This window comes from Rattus norvegicus, chromosome 19, assembly GCF_036323735.1.
Source record: "Rattus norvegicus strain BN/NHsdMcwi chromosome 19, GRCr8, whole genome shotgun sequence".
Lineage (NCBI taxonomy): Eukaryota > Metazoa > Chordata > Mammalia > Rodentia > Muridae > Rattus > Rattus norvegicus.
Genome location: NC_086037.1, coordinates 72,266,530 through 72,283,162, shown reverse-complemented (window position 1 = coordinate 72,283,162; position 16,633 = coordinate 72,266,530). Strand labels below are relative to the sequence as shown.

General features: G+C 42.3%; 1 protein-coding gene across 20 annotated transcripts in view; it reads right to left on the bottom strand.

Annotated features, from left to right (window-relative positions):
- Positions 1–16,633, bottom strand: part of Pard3 (par-3 family cell polarity regulator) — a 549,854-nt gene that overhangs the window by 244,111 nt on the left and 289,110 nt on the right. For 17 of the 20 annotated variants that reach the window (XM_017601371.3, XM_006255836.2, XM_017601370.3 and 14 more), the window contains 3 exons: positions 14,291–14,382; positions 11,790–11,873; positions 900–1,025 (listed from right to left, as the gene is read on the bottom strand). In XM_017601371.3, coding sequence (XP_017456860.2) covers positions 900–1,025; positions 11,790–11,873; positions 14,291–14,382 — 302 coding nt within the window. The remainder of the gene's footprint in view (positions 1–899; positions 1,026–11,789; positions 11,874–14,290; positions 14,383–16,633) is intronic. The other 3 variants (XM_039098025.2, XM_063278312.1, XM_039098027.2) reach the window with 1 other exon arrangement.

Genomic DNA, 16,633 nt, shown 5'->3' with positions numbered 1-16,633 from the left:
CAATACTGAGAGAAATCAAACATAGCTTTCTTTCTTGCAGGTGTTTCCAACCAGCAGCCCATGGGCCATATACATCTTAGGACAGCTATGAGCCAAGTCCAACACATTTATAGATGGCATCAACATATCACAATATCGAAGGCTGGATATACCTGCACAGAGTTATGCCACATAACTAAAAAAGGCACAAAGCATTTCCTTACTAAGGGGTTGTAGAATTTCTAAAGACATACTTTATAGTATACTTATGGAGATAGAGGATAAATTTCTCTGTTTGCAGAAATCTGACAAACACTAAGTCCTGCAAACAGAACCTAGGGATGCACCAATCCTCACTCCCAATCCCCCCAGCCATGAATCTGGGATCCTACCTGTTACGGAGCCCTGAGACCCACGGAAAGGCAGCTACCACTCATGTTGGCCCAGGTCTGTCAACCAAGCAAGAGTGCTAGCCACACCTACCAATTCTAAAATGTTTAATCGTTATTTTCATTTGGATAAGAGCTTCAGTCAGGATAAAGAATGCTCAAGGAAGACACAGTATTATGACTCAGGGAAGCCTTTCTCCTTATTTAAGCCATGAAGGACACGGCTGGACTTCCTGAAAGCAGTGTAACATTGAACTCATAACAATCGGGGGAGGAGGCGCTCCCATGGTTACAGGGCGCTCTAGATATAGATCGGTGGGTGTGGTTACATGAAGTTTGGTTTGATTCTGGATAGAGAACTAGATATCTGCATTAAACGATCTCCTATGGTGCAGTACTCGCAGTACTCAGTAATGCGTCAGAGTACCTCAGCTGAAGGAACTCCATCACCACTGGGGGAGAGGACGGCCATCATCACGGGGGTGGGGTGGGGGAGGGGACGGCCATCATCACGGGGGGGGGTGCACTTACTGCTCAAATCTTCTGTTTCGAAGATCTCCATCGTTAATCCTCACAATGCAGTCATTCTCGTGGAAAAGGTTTTCTTGTTCAGCCTTCCCACCTTTCTCCAACCGCTTCACTAACAACCCCAGTGTTCTGGAACATCAAGAACGTGAGCAGTTACAAGGGGAACATTCCCTCTGCATGCTTTAGCTCTAGTGTGCACGTTCACCAACTCCCTTAAAAGGGGACGGACTAGAGCTCTCAAGTAACACTGGGAGAAACCACAGGAGTCTCAATGATGTGTACAAATTGACCCTTTCGATAATCACCGGAAATCTTTTTCTGACTTGTCAGTATCATCCTTCTGAGACTAAGTGTGTAATAACTCTGTTTCCAGCTGCTTAGGCATCACAGTCTGAATGGGTATGGTCTAATGAACGGCTTTGGCGGGATGCTGCTTCCGTTCAGATGACATGCTGCTGGAATCAACCCCTGTGTTTCACAGCACAGGTCGGGAGGAGCACAGCACAAACCCTCGCTGCTCAGGGTTTGAAGGATAACAGCAAAGTCTTTAGAGGGTCAGAGAGAGAGAGAGAGAAGGAGAGAGCGACAGAAAGAGAGAGATAGAGAGAGACACAGAGAGAGAGAGACAGAGAGACACACACACACAGAGAGAGAGGGGGGAAGACAGAGGAAGACAGAGAGACAGAGAGAAAGAGAGAGGGAGACAGAAAGACACACACAGAAAGAGAGAGAGAAAGAGAGAGAGAGAGAGAGAGAGAGAGGAAGACAGAGAGGAAGACAGAGACAGAGACAGAAACAGAGAGACAGAGAGAGAAAGAGAGAGGGAGACAGAAAGACACACACACACAGAAAGAGAGAGAAAGAGAGAGAGAGAGAGAAAGAAAGAGAGACAGACAGAGACAGAGACACACACACACAGAGAGAAAGACAGAGACAGAGAGACAGAGAGACTTTTCCCTTTACGCATTGAGCAATAGGTCTAAAAATTGGAATTTCAAAACTTGGTGAGTCTCTTCCTTAACTAAGTGATCTGCTGCCATCACACTCTTAATCAAAGGGGGAAAAAAAAACCAAAGCAGGAAAGCGGTTCAAGGAACACCATTTAGCATTTCTCTCATCTGCATTGGTATTCACACTTTAAGAAAGAACGCAAAATGAACTTCGTGGACAAGGAGACAAAGTAAAAAGTCAAAATTATTAATATTCGTGTGGGGGCTTGAATGAAAATGCCCCTACCGGCTCAGGTAGCTGAATGCATGGTCCCCAGTTGTTAGTGCATTTGTGGAGTGTTGTAAAACCCATAGGAGGTGCAACCTAGCTGGAGGAAGAGCACTGAGGGGCAGGCTTTGAGGGCTTACAGCTTTGCCCCACTTCCAGTTCATCGCTCTGCCTCGTCTTTGCAGCTGTAAGTGCCATCTCTCAGCCTCTCGCTCCAGCAGCCTCCAGCCATGCCTCCCACCATGATGGGTTCTTAGTTAGTCCATAAAATAAACTCTTAAAATAATGAAGTCAAAATAAACTTTTGAGCATGAGTCACTTCTGATCCTATTTATCACAGCAATGGAAAAGTAACTCGAAAGTTGGTACCAGAGAGAGGGCAGCGGTCAAGAAGAACCTGACCATGTTGATTCTAGAAGGAATGGGGAAGACTTTAGTACTTTGTACCAGAGAAGCAGCTAAATTCTATAAGCAGAGTTTGAAGGACCATGCCAGACCTCACCCGGCTAAGCATGCAACTTGTGAAAGAGGGCTCGAGAGCTTTTCTAGACGGTCATTCCAAGACAATGATCTGAAGAAAAAAACTGCAGAGTTGATCATGAAACGTCACTGAAGAGTGTCTTTCTAAATTGTCCTTCTGTGTGGCCAACTGCATTAGTAATGCTAATGTATGATAAAATATTGCAAGTTACTGGGCATGGTGGCATATGCCTTTAATCCCAGCACTTGAGAGTTCTACACCAGCCTGATCTATAAAGCGAGTTTCAGGACCTGTTACTTAGAGAAACCCTGCTGAAGGTGGTGGGGGTGTTACGAATCATAAACAAATGACTGACAGAAGAGAAAGGCGGGACATAGGCAGTATGGCGACCGGAGCTTCAGCGGCCACTCCAGATAACAGTAATGCTGGATAACGGGCAGGAGGCTACACCCTGGGAGATAGAGTGACACGTGGTGCCAGGGAGTCAGGAACCGCCTGGACTAAGACGATTGAATTGGCTTCTCCACAATGCTAGGATCATTATCTCCAGAGAATGAACTGATGGAAAGGTCAAGTGCTACAATCTGCAAATGCCTCTCATTGGCTCCGTGGAATGAAAATGAGCAGGAAAGGAACGCGGTGAAAGATCCAAAATCCACCTTCTGAGAAAAGGCCTACGGTCTCGGAAGAACGGAAAGGCGCTCTGACCAATCCACAGGAAGCTGAAGGGCCGGGCACTCTCAATGACCCGGAAGCAGTTGGGTGACTGACGAGACCCATCTGTACGCTACTGACCACCAGCTCTCTCAGAAAAGCAGCACACCCTAGGTTGGTCAGTCTCTCTGTCTCTGTCTATGTCTCTGGTTATCTCTCTCTGTGTTTTGTCTGTTTTTCTGTGACAGAGTTTTACTGTTTAGCCCAGGCTAGCCTCAAACTCAGAGATCCATCTGCCTCTGCCTCCTGAGTGTTGGCATCAATGGTGTGTGTCATCCACCACCTGGCTAGGAATATGTCTCGTAAACTAAACTCATCATCCAGAGTTTATTCCAAAGCAATAGATAGATAGATAGATAGATAGATAGATAGATAGATGGATGGATGGATGGATGGATGGATGGATAGATAGATAGATAGATAGATAGATAGATAGATAGATAGATCATGTTGCTTTATTAGAGCATTATGGGTCTCAGGGCTATGGGCTGTCATGGTTCAGGGTATGCTTTCCTTCTTGGGAGCAACTGCCAGAGATTCGAAGGGGCAACAGCAACCCATCAGGAGCTATGGGAGAAAAGAAGGGCCAGCTCTTAGGGGTGGTTCAAGAATCAGAGCTACCCATGCTGGCTGCACCAAGTCACGTGGTTGAGGAGAGACCCAGTGCTTTATGAGTGAGGCTGGAGAGGTTTATGAAGAAATGACTGCACTGCAGGGTCAGGTGGAAACACGCCTGTGCTCTCCCTGCCGTGTGAACTTCAGGCAGATCTTAAATCAGTCGCAGGCTTTCCAACGAATGAGATTTTCTTTTCTCGTTAGGCTAACATATTTCTCAAACCTACTCTTCTCCTACTGTTCACAACAATGCTTTTTTTTTTCCTTCTCAGGGTAAGGAAGGGGAGAAGGAGGAGGAATTGGGTAGAGAAAGAAGGAAGGAAGGGAGAGAGGGAAGGGCGAGCAGTAAGAAAATATTGTGTCCACCGAGGACAAATCTCAACTACATATCCGTCTTTCCTTAAGCCCTTCTTGCACCGTTGCTGATCAGTCTCTCTCGGGAACAGGAGGAGGCAGCAGCACAGAGAGCAAGCTGCCGGGGGCTGCATCTCTGTGTGTGATTTTGGTTGCATAATTAGAAATTTAACTGCTCAGATTATATTAAGGATTCACCACTACATTTTTACAAGGTTCATTAGCCTAATTATACACTTAATTCAAACAAACTCAGTTGCACATGTTAACATTTTAATTCTAAGTATAAATTATAACCAATGATAAAACCGAAAATAAGTAACAAATGTTTTATTGACATTTAAATTGGCTGAGGAAGTTTTAAGTTCTGCTTTGATAATCTCCACTCCCAGAGCATCCAGTTCAATGGGGGAATGATTATGGTTTATCTTACCAAATCCTGATGCAACACAAGCATGACAGTAAGGGTATGAATGGGGGGGTCCTGGCAAAAAGACGCTGTCAGTTACCCAAGGGGTACACGTGGGAATTATACATGACTCAGAACTGCAGCCACAGAAGGAACGCTTAAAGTTTATAGGCATTTTAGTTAAAATAACAATCCTCGAAGAATGGAGAACTTGTTAAACGTACAAGTATAAAAGTGTTCTTATGTAATACATATCACGTGCGGAGACGTTTACAAAGAAAAGGTTTTAATTAAAAAAGGATTCTTACAAAGACTCCGGAAGAGAGCTTGCCAGCAAGTCTGATGGCCTAGGAGGGATGTCCAGCACAGCCACAAACAAAATAAATAGGTAGGTGTAATGGTTGGGTAAAGTGGACAAAACGTAAATAGAGATGGGGAGTTTCTTCAAATTAAAGAAGAAATTAAACATTATTCTGCTGCTTTAAAAAAAAACCACAATTTTTCTAAAACTGTAAAAAGGACAGAGTCATATTCAACCCAGATATCTGGGCAAGCTCCTAATAAGCCCTCAGTCCAGTAACAGACAGATAGACAGTATGTGGACAAGCCAATCAGTAATAGACTGGGAGATTGAATACAAAAACAGGAGGCACATATTGAGGACGTAAATCGAACATTTGCTTTGGATGCTCTACAGAGGAAAAGGAACAGTGAAGGGGGCATAGATAGCATAAACATAGCTATGTAAACCTTAGCAGAAGGAAGAGCCAAGCTCAGACTTCGCTGGGATATTTAAATGGGTTAGTATGTAACTTTCTAAAGTTACATGCCTGTTATTCATATGTGTATATATGTATGTATACATATATGTGTATGTATAGATTCTTCAGGCAATGTCCATCATTTTGAGGCAAGCCCTCTTACTGGCTTAGAACTTGCAAAGTTGGTTCAGATGGTCAGTGAAGTCCTAGGATCCTGCCCCCGCTTCCACAACACTGGGACTGCAAGCTTACCTCACCACACCTGGCTTGTTTTTTGCATGAGGCCTGAGGATTCAACTCAGGCCCTCCTGTTTGCAGGGTAAGCATTTACCCAACTTTCTACTCCCTTGTCCAGAGGAATAGTTTAGATTTGAGGAAATTATTCAGTATATGTGTCCAAAAGTCAGTTAAATATTTCACTGAATGTTTGAAAAGAAATATGGAATAAATGCAGTTACTGAGAAAAATCAAATGATGGACAATGCCTTAGTCACTGTCCTACTGCTGGGATGAGACACCACAGCCAAGGCAACTTATAGAAGACAGAGTTTATTTGAGTCTGTGACCATAAATAACATGCTAGTAGGCATGCAGGCATGATGCTATTCTAGTAACTGAGAGCTTACACCTTAAGACACAAACACAAGGCGGGGGGGGGGGGAGGGAGGGGGAGAGAGAGAGAGAGAGAGAGAGAGAGAGAGAGAGAGAGAGAGAGAGAGAGAGAGAATGAATAGTGTGTTTTGAAGCAACACGTATCTTCAGATAAAGTCACATTTCCTGATCCTTACCAAGCAGTTTTGACAGCTGGGGATCAAGTATTCAAACATATGAGCCTCTAGGGTCATTCTCAGTCAAACCAGCACAGATGTGTACGTAAAAAGCAAGAAGTAATTAATAAGTAGGCTACCTGCCAATGGAAGCCAGCAGCAGGAAGCTAGAACACTCCAACGCCCACAGACTTCCCCCTCCATGCCAAAACCCTATCTTACCAGGACCCCAGTCACACCCACATAGATTGGAATCTTTCCTAAGTATTCTGATTAAATATCAGACATGAAGGAGAATTTTGGAAGTACATTTTGCCAATCAGATGATAAGCAAATATATTTGATTTACTTTTTACCCCCTTCCCCAAAATTTCTAAGAAGCAGGAGTGTGTATTTGTTAGAAATAATTCACAGAGCAAAAAGAGAGGCTTCCCTATTATACAGTGAGTAAATAAGAAAACATAGGTTTGTAAAAGAAGCAGGAAGCAGCAACAGAAGCAATTTATGTATAACATATGGTCAACTGTAGGCCCATTCAGGCCATGAGCCACACTCTGCCAGCATGAGGATGTCAGGTTCCCTAGAGGTGGAGTTGTGGACCGGCTGTCATGGGTGCAGAGAACAGAATGCTTGACTCTGCAAGAGGGGCAGGTGCTCTTAAGCACCGAGCCATCTCTCCAGGAAGTTATCCAGAAGAGAAATTGCTGTGACATTTTGTTTCTATGTGGGTTTACATATATGTGCATGGCGTTGTGGGGGTCAGAGGGCAACCCCGTGGAGCCAGGTCTCTTTTTCCAACATGTGGGCTCCAGCTCACATGAACACAGGTTTTCAGGTTGGCAGTCGACAACTTTCCTTGCTGAGCCACCTTTCCGGCTCCTGGTTCTATTTTATTAACAAATGCTTTCACACCACAGCACAAACAGCCACTTTTGTGGTGTATATTTGATCCGTGATTTCTTTAACTCTAGCAGTAGAACCAATAGATTCCACCTTTAGAAACCACTTCAAGGCCTTATATTTCAAAATAACATAAAATTATAATACCCCCCAAAAGACTCCTTAAATAAAATTACCCAATAACTGCCTATAAGTTGCATAAGAAAATTTAGTTGGTGGTGGCACATGTCTAGTCCCAGCAATCAGGAAGCAGAGTTTTGTCTGGCCTCTTGTGAGTTTGAGGACAACCTGGTCTACAGAGCAAGTTCCAGGACAGCCAAGGCTACACAGAGAAAGCCTGTCTCAAACCCCTCCCCCTCAAAATAAAAGGGTAGCATGAAGTAATGAATGAAAAAAGACCCCGAAACCAGGCTATTCTATACTATGGATGCTATGGGTGTGTGTTACACACACTTGGGTTCACTGGGAAGGAGTCGGAAGATGTATTACAAAGATAGACTGTGGAGCCCACGTCAGGCTTTGCAGTAGCATCTTCTGACACACCGCGGTTCAGATGACTGACTCTCCGTCTCCCAACCAGTTGTTCACTCTTGTGTGAGCACCTACGGAATGCCCTCTAGGAATCACTACCTTTCCAAAACAACATCTCCAGGACAAATCCCTTGATTCCTTCAAGGAATGGGTCAAGCATATAGAACTTTCAGGGGCCTTGCATGGCCACCGACATTCAGTGGTCTCACGTCTTTTGAATCCCTATAGCGTGTGGATGGTACCTTTTAATACACATTTCTCAAGTCCATCAAAGGACATAAAAATATGACAATTTCGTAAGTTTGGTCAATGATTTTGTATCTTGTTTTGTATGGATTTATACTATAATCCTATTTCTATATCATTGGAAAGTCTCTGAAAATCTGTCAAATAATCCCATGGTCAGGGTTACCATTACTATTCTTTTATTTTTAATTTTGTGTGACAGGTTCCCATCACAAAGCCCAGGTTGGACATGAGTTTAAGATCCTCCCCACGTCTGCCATCACCGTTGGTCCGCAGTTTCATTTCACCAAGGATTTTGAACTAATAGCTCTGAATAGTTCTTAGAACTAAAAAGAACCGATAAAATAGCCAAATTCTGTCAAACGATGTCATAGTTACTCGTTATAAATGTCTTGAAGGTATTTGCATTTGTGACTTAATAAAGCTGTTTGTCATGTGAGAAGGGAAAGGAGATAACAGATGTAAAGAGAAAGTGTTTGAAAATAATGAGACTGGGTACGCTCGCCACTTTTGTTAAGTTCCCATAAAGACACTTAAGACACACAGCATCCCGGAGAAGGTGACCCTGTGGACTTTTCTACCATGTCTCTGTCTCGTCTAGAGTCAGTCATCCAAGGTAGAGTTGGAAGATGAGCCATCCTTAATGCTGCTGCTGAAGGCCCAACGCTCAACCACCACAAAAAATAGCGTTCTAAAGAGCAGGCCTCGCAAGGTCAGAAATGAAGCTGTCACTGCAGAGAAGCTGTAAAGCTCTCTCCAACCCAAAGCTCTCTCGCATTTTAAATTACTGTTTCCCTTCACTACATAGGACGTCTGAAGCAGCCTAGGAATGTCCATCCTCTATGCATAATTCACATGCTGAATTAGACTGAAACTCTAAATAGGAAAGCAAAGTTTACACGTATATATCATCTCTATAAAAATAAGCATTCTGGGGCAGTCATTCAATTAGTTAAGTCCCTGAATTTGAGAGGCCAGGAGGCCAAGTGAAATTTCCATGCAAACTATTCTCAGAGATTTCAATGTACATGCATGTACTGCCGTGTTTCCACTAAAGAACATGTGATTTCCCCTTGCCTGCTACATCACATATTACTTTCAGCTTGACTGCTTAATCTCCCTGAGATCCCAGAGCTGCCATCACGTTTAAAATCATCCTCCACCCACAGTCAGACTCAGTTTCCAAATCCAGACACCGCTTCTTTACCAGCTCCCAGATCACCCACCATCTGACTATAGCGAATCCCTGGAGAAAAAAAAATGGTGTCTGTTCATCTCGTTTGGGATGCCTGCTACCCTCATCATACAGTGATGAATGTCTCACAGGGTTTCTGATGGCGAAATGTGGCGTTCCACTGATCTTTGTTTCCCGGCACTCACCATTCTCATTGCAAGGTGAGGGCCCCTCAGGATGTCTGAGGGAACAGAAAGGACCAATTTCAAGCATTCCTGGAATCTACACTCCTGAAGATGGGACCCTTGGGCCTGAACTACTACATCCGTCTCTCCCAATGCCACCCAAGCCCAAAGAGCTGGCAGCATCAGGTTCATTTAGAAGACTGTAGAGCCTGCACACAAGTAGAATGAAAACCAAGCCCTTCTATCCTGTCACCACCAGAAAGCTGGCGATAACCAGCAATGACTAATGATGGGTCTGCTGTTCCTAGATCCAGGTCTTTGTTCCGTAATTCTCCTCATCAAGAGTCAAACTGGAAGGAATTAAAAAAATGACTCAGCTCTAGATTTGTGAGTTCTGCAGAAGAATTTGTTTGTTTACTTGATTGGGTTCCGTGCATCCAAACTCAACACCATGGCAACCACCAACTGTGGTGGGCTTTGCAACATTTTTCTGAACTCATCCTACTGGCAGGTTTATTTCTGTTTTCTCCTTTTGCTTTAGGCTTGTCATCTGTTTATTTTGTCCTGATGTCTTCTCACAGTGAGGTGGGAAATGTGTAACGCAAGACAGAAAGTAACACTTCCGCAATACAAATGCTGGTAGAATGCTGGCACGTACGCAGTCATCTTGCTTGCGATGAATTACGGCTCACAAGCAGTTTCAGACACAGCGGCCCCCGGGAAGCTATGACCCAGCGATTTTTTTTTTTATTTTAAACTTTCTCAAGCTTCGTTTGAGATAATCCTAAATAATATCTTTAAAAGGAAATAAAGGCAAGGTACCTTTGAAAATAATTACTTAACTGAAAGTTCTTTGAAGATTTTTTTAATGTCTTCCCAGAGTTTAAGATAAAAATAAAAGAGAAAAAAGGAAAAAGGGAATGAATAAAAATCCCACTCAAAATTCAGGGTAAATTTTATACTGATCTACAAGGTACTGCATTTATGGTATTTCAAAAGAATATTAATAAACTCAACTTTCAGCTTCAAGTTGATCCACAATCTATGTTGTTGTTTTTTTTTTTTTTAACCAAAGGAAAACATAAATCTGAACTTTGCAGTCCTCATGACTAGTAGGAAAGCACTACAACCGGTCAAAGATTTAGAATTATAACATATGTCTGGCTCTATGCTACTTCATGCTCTGCCTTCTAGAACACACCGGATAACAGTTTTAGCACATTGTGGCTGGCTCTCTGTCACTGGCCTGGGATCTCACTGTTTTGCATTCAGATCCTCAGTCTCTAGCCTCAATTCAAAATGACCGTCCTGGGCTTTCGTAACTAACGAATGTTCTCAGCTCTGAGTTCTTGGTCACAGGTCTCCTGTGCCAAGGGTGTTTCCTACTGTGTGTTCCAGGTTCTCAGCCACTGGTCTGCGTTTTGGTCACCAGTTATGGCCCTTCTTGCCTATTCTTATTTCCTGTTGTTGCCTTGCATTCCTAGTCACAGGGTAGGCTCCTACTCCTTCATTCTCTGATACTGGTATAAGGATACTTGACAATTTTTTCCTACCAAGGAGGAAAAAAAAATGCTGAAATACTATTAAAAGAATAGAGTGAGAACAATAAAAGTTGGTTAAGGGGTTCAAAAACAAAGCATAAACATGTTTCACCAGCTCATCACAAACTGAACAAGGAGAGGGATATCACACATGAATAGAAAGCACCCTACCTGGCCCAGGTACCCACCCATCAAGCATTAAGACAAAGACTAATCATATATACTATATAATTTTACTTACAATAATTTATATATAAACCTATAACATCTTTAATAACCTATAACATATAAGTATAATTTCTAACAGTTAAAAATAAATTATTCATAATAATTAATCATTATATTAATTAGTTAATTAACTATATAAAAGAAAAACAACACTATTTGAATATATTAAAGTCCCCCAAATAATCTTTACTTCATGGTTGGGGGCAGCAGGGAGAATCAAGACTGCTTATTTAACATTTGTAGCCTTTACCAAATCACATTCTTTGTAGTACTGAGGTTGAAAATAACAGCACCGTATCTGGTACAGTGAGCATTTGGAGATTAAAATCAACTCGCAGAGCTTTCTAAGGAATTTTTTAAAAACCCATCAGTGTCTGACATAATTGCAGAAATGAGCTAATAAGTACAAATTTCAAACAAATTCCCACCTAAGATATCCAGCTAATTTTTATCGTATGATTCTTTTTTCAGATAATTACTGTAGCTCTCGGGGGGTGGGGGGGTTGTAAATCGAGGCATGGTTGTCACTTTGCAACAGAGTCCACAAGTACCAAGATGTGCTAAATGGTGAGCTGGTTAATATAATCTGAACCTATGGGTCTTTCTTGTACATAGAAACTTCCCCGGTCAGGCTGTGTGTATTCTGCTGACATATTTATAACGAAAGCAAGCAGCCGACCCTGGTGAAAACCCTTCCATTACGCATGTGAGAGGTCAACACAGAAAACAGTGGACATTACGACAATAAAAAACCTGCAAGATACGTTACCTGCCGCCTCGAGCACTGAAAGGCACTACATGGATTCCCAGGGGCCCTCCATCGTTGGGGACTTGTACGAGCTTTACCATATCACTGTGAGACAATGATGAATGAGGGAGCATGAACATGGACTGTCAACAAACCCAAACAGAAACACAACAAAACCAAAAACAGACACACAACAACAAAAAAGAACAAAACAAAAATTTTGGACGGACAGGCGACAGGCGCGCACGTACACACTCGAGAATGCAAGCGTGGTGATGGAGGCAACGCCAAAGTCCACCCACCTGAATGCTAGTCTGATGGCACGGAGAGAGCGGTCGTCAGAGATGGCTACTTTAAAAGGGGCATGGAAGGTCCTTTCTGTTCTGAGCAATATGACTTCATGCTTTGGAGATCAAGCACCTTGACATCACTGGACACTCTCCACCCCAATAGCTAACTTGTGAACTCTAAGGTTAGCTAAATGCAGGCATGGTGCACGCAGGGCAGATGGCAATTTACACCGTGCTCCAGTGCATGTCACTTCATCCTTCCAGTAACCCAGTAAGGCCACACAGCGCTTGCTCCTACAGGTTGACCGTCCAGAGGAGACTGCTAGTGACCTCACGGCTCAGTATGATGATCCAGTCTCCATGTCCTTAGCTGCAGAGAACTGTGAGGGTGGTTTATGAAGCGTGTTCTCTCGGTCCAGTGGACCCACCAAGACCAAATGCTTCTTCTGTTTGCAGCTGATCTTTAAAGCTATGAAACACATTCCACGAACTAGCACGAAGCTAGCTGCTTCTGAGCTACTGAACTTAATGTGGTGGTTGGTAGTTGACATTACCAAAGCCACTTCCGTGATCTTTACTGTTGGCGCTGCCTCGAGATCAATGAAAATGATAATATGGAGAAGGTACATTTCTAAACTACATGAGAGGTTTTGCTCCCCTTGCAGACTTTTTTAACATTACACACATGTTCAGAGAGCTGCATGTATATTAATCTATATTTTGAAATAGAATGTCAATTAAATATCTATCATAATCAATTTGGAAAACAGTAAGTTGTTACTGTTGGGTCTGACAGGAATCACAATGTAGTTTTTATGTAAAAAAAAATGCCAAATTTTGAAATATATTTCTTATATAAGTGGTTGATGATAGCATATACACTATGAATATCTCACTTATATAGAGAATAAGTGCAGTTAACAATAGAGATAGCCAACAAAGCAGAATCATGTATATAGGTTAATTACATATCCTAGTTAAATTAAAAGTCTGGTATGGTGGTTTATGCCTATAATCTCAGAATTCAGGAAGCTGAAGAAAGAGATGGCTGTATCTTTGAGACCAGCCTAGGCTATAAAGGGAGGCCTTTCTCTAAAGGAACGGACATATTTGTCCACACAGCTAAAATGTTTACTAAAGTAACATTATGTATGTCATTTTCCTGCTATATAAAAATCACATTTCTAAATCGCTACTACTATTTAAGCATTTGCATCTCAATTAGGAAGAACATTATTTTAATGGATTTATTTTAGCTTGCTTTCTCTCTTTGAAAAAAAATGTGGTACCCCAAACACCTCTTAAATAAAAATATTAGAAATGGTGGTGATTGTATCTGTAAATACATTGTATCTGGCACCCCAAACACCTCTTAAGTAGAAACATCAGAAATGCTGATGATTGTATCTGTAAATACATTGTATCAAAGCCTGTTCAATCTCACTGTGAATGTTCCCAGCATCCGGAAGAATAAGAGAACACTGAATTAAGCTCATTAATAGTGCTGTCTTTACCCCACACTTAGACCAAAAAGTCACAGAAGAGATCAGTAAGACTGTTCTCCCTGCTCCAGTCTACCAGGGGGAGGCACTGAGAGCAGTCTTCGCTGTAAGTATGCTAATATCCGAGCTCTAAAACTGTGAAGTAGCAGAAAGCTAAAATCATGTTCTGGACTTCTACACTATGACATTCATCATGCCATCAAGTATCTTCATGGACCCTGTTTCTTCAACTCGATTGTGTACATGCACGTGCTTGTGTGTATGTGACCAGTGCATACGTTATCTAACTAATTTCTAATATTAAAATATTTCATCATTAACTTTAATTATTAATAGGATAAATATCTTTCTTATTTCCCAAACTTGAACAGATGATCAACATACAGACAGGTAAAGCAATCCGAAAACAGTTACAACGTTTACAGAGCTGTTAACATGACAGACATCTTCAATCAAATACTGTGTTATTCTAATTTAGTAGTTTTTGCAAAGGCATGGAACCCTGGGAGGGCACATATGAACGTCCACGCCTCGCTGCTTACAGGACATCACACATGAAGGATGTTCTGGGTGAACATGAAGCAGTACAGGCATAGCTTTTACCTAAGCACAAACATTCTGCACACCATATGCTTTAGAACATCTGCAGCAGTAATGATGCCGCACATACACAGTAAAAAAATAAATAAATAAATAAAAAATAAAGATGAGGCAGAGCCATGGGACTTACTCGAGGGAAAAGTTGGGCATATTCTCCAGTCCAGTATCAGCATGTCCAACCGGCTCCACTCGGCTGCTGTCTTCTTCTGTGCCTTCCTCGTCCTAGAAGCAGCATGACAAAGAAAAGCATGCTGGGTTAGGAAGCTGAGAAGCACTAAGATCCCGTTAAAAGGTCTTTTGTCCAGGAACGCGGGGTTTGGGGGCACTTAGGTGGTTAAGAGAGAAATGCTTTCCTGAACAAGTGAGGAAGAGTCTCAAGAGTCGGTATGTCCCAGGAGGTCAACAGAGACTCCCAGGAGAGGGAAAGAAAACTGAACTGTAATTAATGCAAATTTCTTTATTTTGTTATTTATGTGTCGCTTTTTTGAATGTATGTTTTAGGCAGTAATTATATTGCTGCAATGTTGTGATATATTTGTTAAGTGAATGCATTTACATTTACAGCCTAAAACGCTTCAATGACCAAAACAGTTGGGGTGCTAATAGACCATGATCACCACACTGAAGACATGGATAGCAAAGTCTTCCCCTCTATCACCTACTAACTCAGCTTGTCAGGATGAAAACTTAGTAGGAAAACTTCCAAGTCTACAATCCTTTCTCCAGGGAGGCTTCTCAAAGCGCATCCCTAAGCAGCTAACTTGAGTTCCTTGTGCCTCTCACAGGATAGAAGTCTTGGTTACAGACTCTTATCTGTATAGGGGCACACAGCAAAACCTAAGGCAAGGGGGAAAACAAACACATCTGTGTGTATAGCCCTCATCCTTGCACACCACCTTTGAAAATGCACTATTGTGTCACCGATATTGTTCAGTATGTTTGTATTCCAAAAGACGAAGTGGGATAAATGTGGTCGCTTGCATAAATAAGTAAAATACAACCTACCCGAAAGTCCTCCTTTTCTGATCATCTTGACTGATGTTTTTCTATTAAAGAGTTTGCTAATCAACCCTCCCTTGACTCGTTGAGACCTCCCGAATAGTGATGAACATGAATGATTGTTATTGGTGTTCTAAATCAACAAACTTACAAAAGACTCATTTTCCAAATGCAATGGTTCAGAGGACCATGTATATTTCAGCTTCAGTGAACTGTCTGGCAACAATAGCAGACTCTGTAAAATCTTGTTAATCAAAGCAAAACTAGCCCTAGCAATCTCTGGGGTTCTCTAAAGGGAGCTCTTAGGTATAGCTTAATTGATCTACTCCTATGCTTATAAAAATAATGAGGTACACATATAATTTTATATTTATCTTTCTATTCTTTTGTTTATTTGTTTGTTTTGCTATGAATGCATTAAACCAACTGCACTAGGAAAGGGGTCAGTGAAGAAGATGAAGAACATTCTGTTTTATTTGGGATGGAGGGGGGGTCTCATACTCTAGGCTGGCCTCAAACTTGCTTCACTGCTAAATTCTCAATTCCCTTGCCTGTGGTGGGATCACAAATACATGGGACCATGGCTGGCAAATTTCCTCTTTTGTTTTTCCATGTAACTTAGCTCGTGAATATACATATATATATATATATATATATATATATAATACACACACACACACACACAGACACACACAGACACACACACACACACACACACATACACACACACACACACACACACACAAAATGATAAATCTCCAAACCAAATAAGCTCATGCAAGGAAAACACAACTCAACTAATATGAGTACAAGCTGCGGCCTAGACTGGGCAGATCTGCCCTACACTACTCTATTCCCAGCTATGAGATCCCTTATAACTTGCGGTTTCTCTAGGCCATGTGCTTCAGCTCCATTTTCCTTCTACCTCCTCTTCTCCTCTCTTCATCTGCCTCTCCTCCTCTTCACTCCACCTCCTCCTCCTTTCTCTCCCTCTTTCTCTAAAACCTTTTGTTCCCCTTTTCCCTTCCACTGCCCAATCGCCTGTTCTAACCTTCATTTTACAAGTTAAAATGGGAAGAAGGTTCACATGAAGTCACCTGAGTACATGATTCACTCCTCCTACAAGGCAGCCCCTCTTGGGGAACCGGAAGTAGCACCAACATGAAAACAGCACCAGGGCAATTCACAATATGCACACACACACACACGCACGCACACACACACACACACACATCTTCTGCTCTGCTGTAGCATGCATCCCAGGAGTAGCCGACACACCCATGCATCCTGCACGCCCTGCACTGAGGAGCTGGCTGCTTGAAGATTGATGCTCCTGCGCTTTGAGAGGCTCTAATATATACTTCTTAACCATCTATCTCTCTTAAGCACCAGCACATAATACATCTCAAAGGTTAACAGCATCTTGAACCTGCCTAAGAACAGCACTTTGAATGTAAACACGAACTCCCTAAAT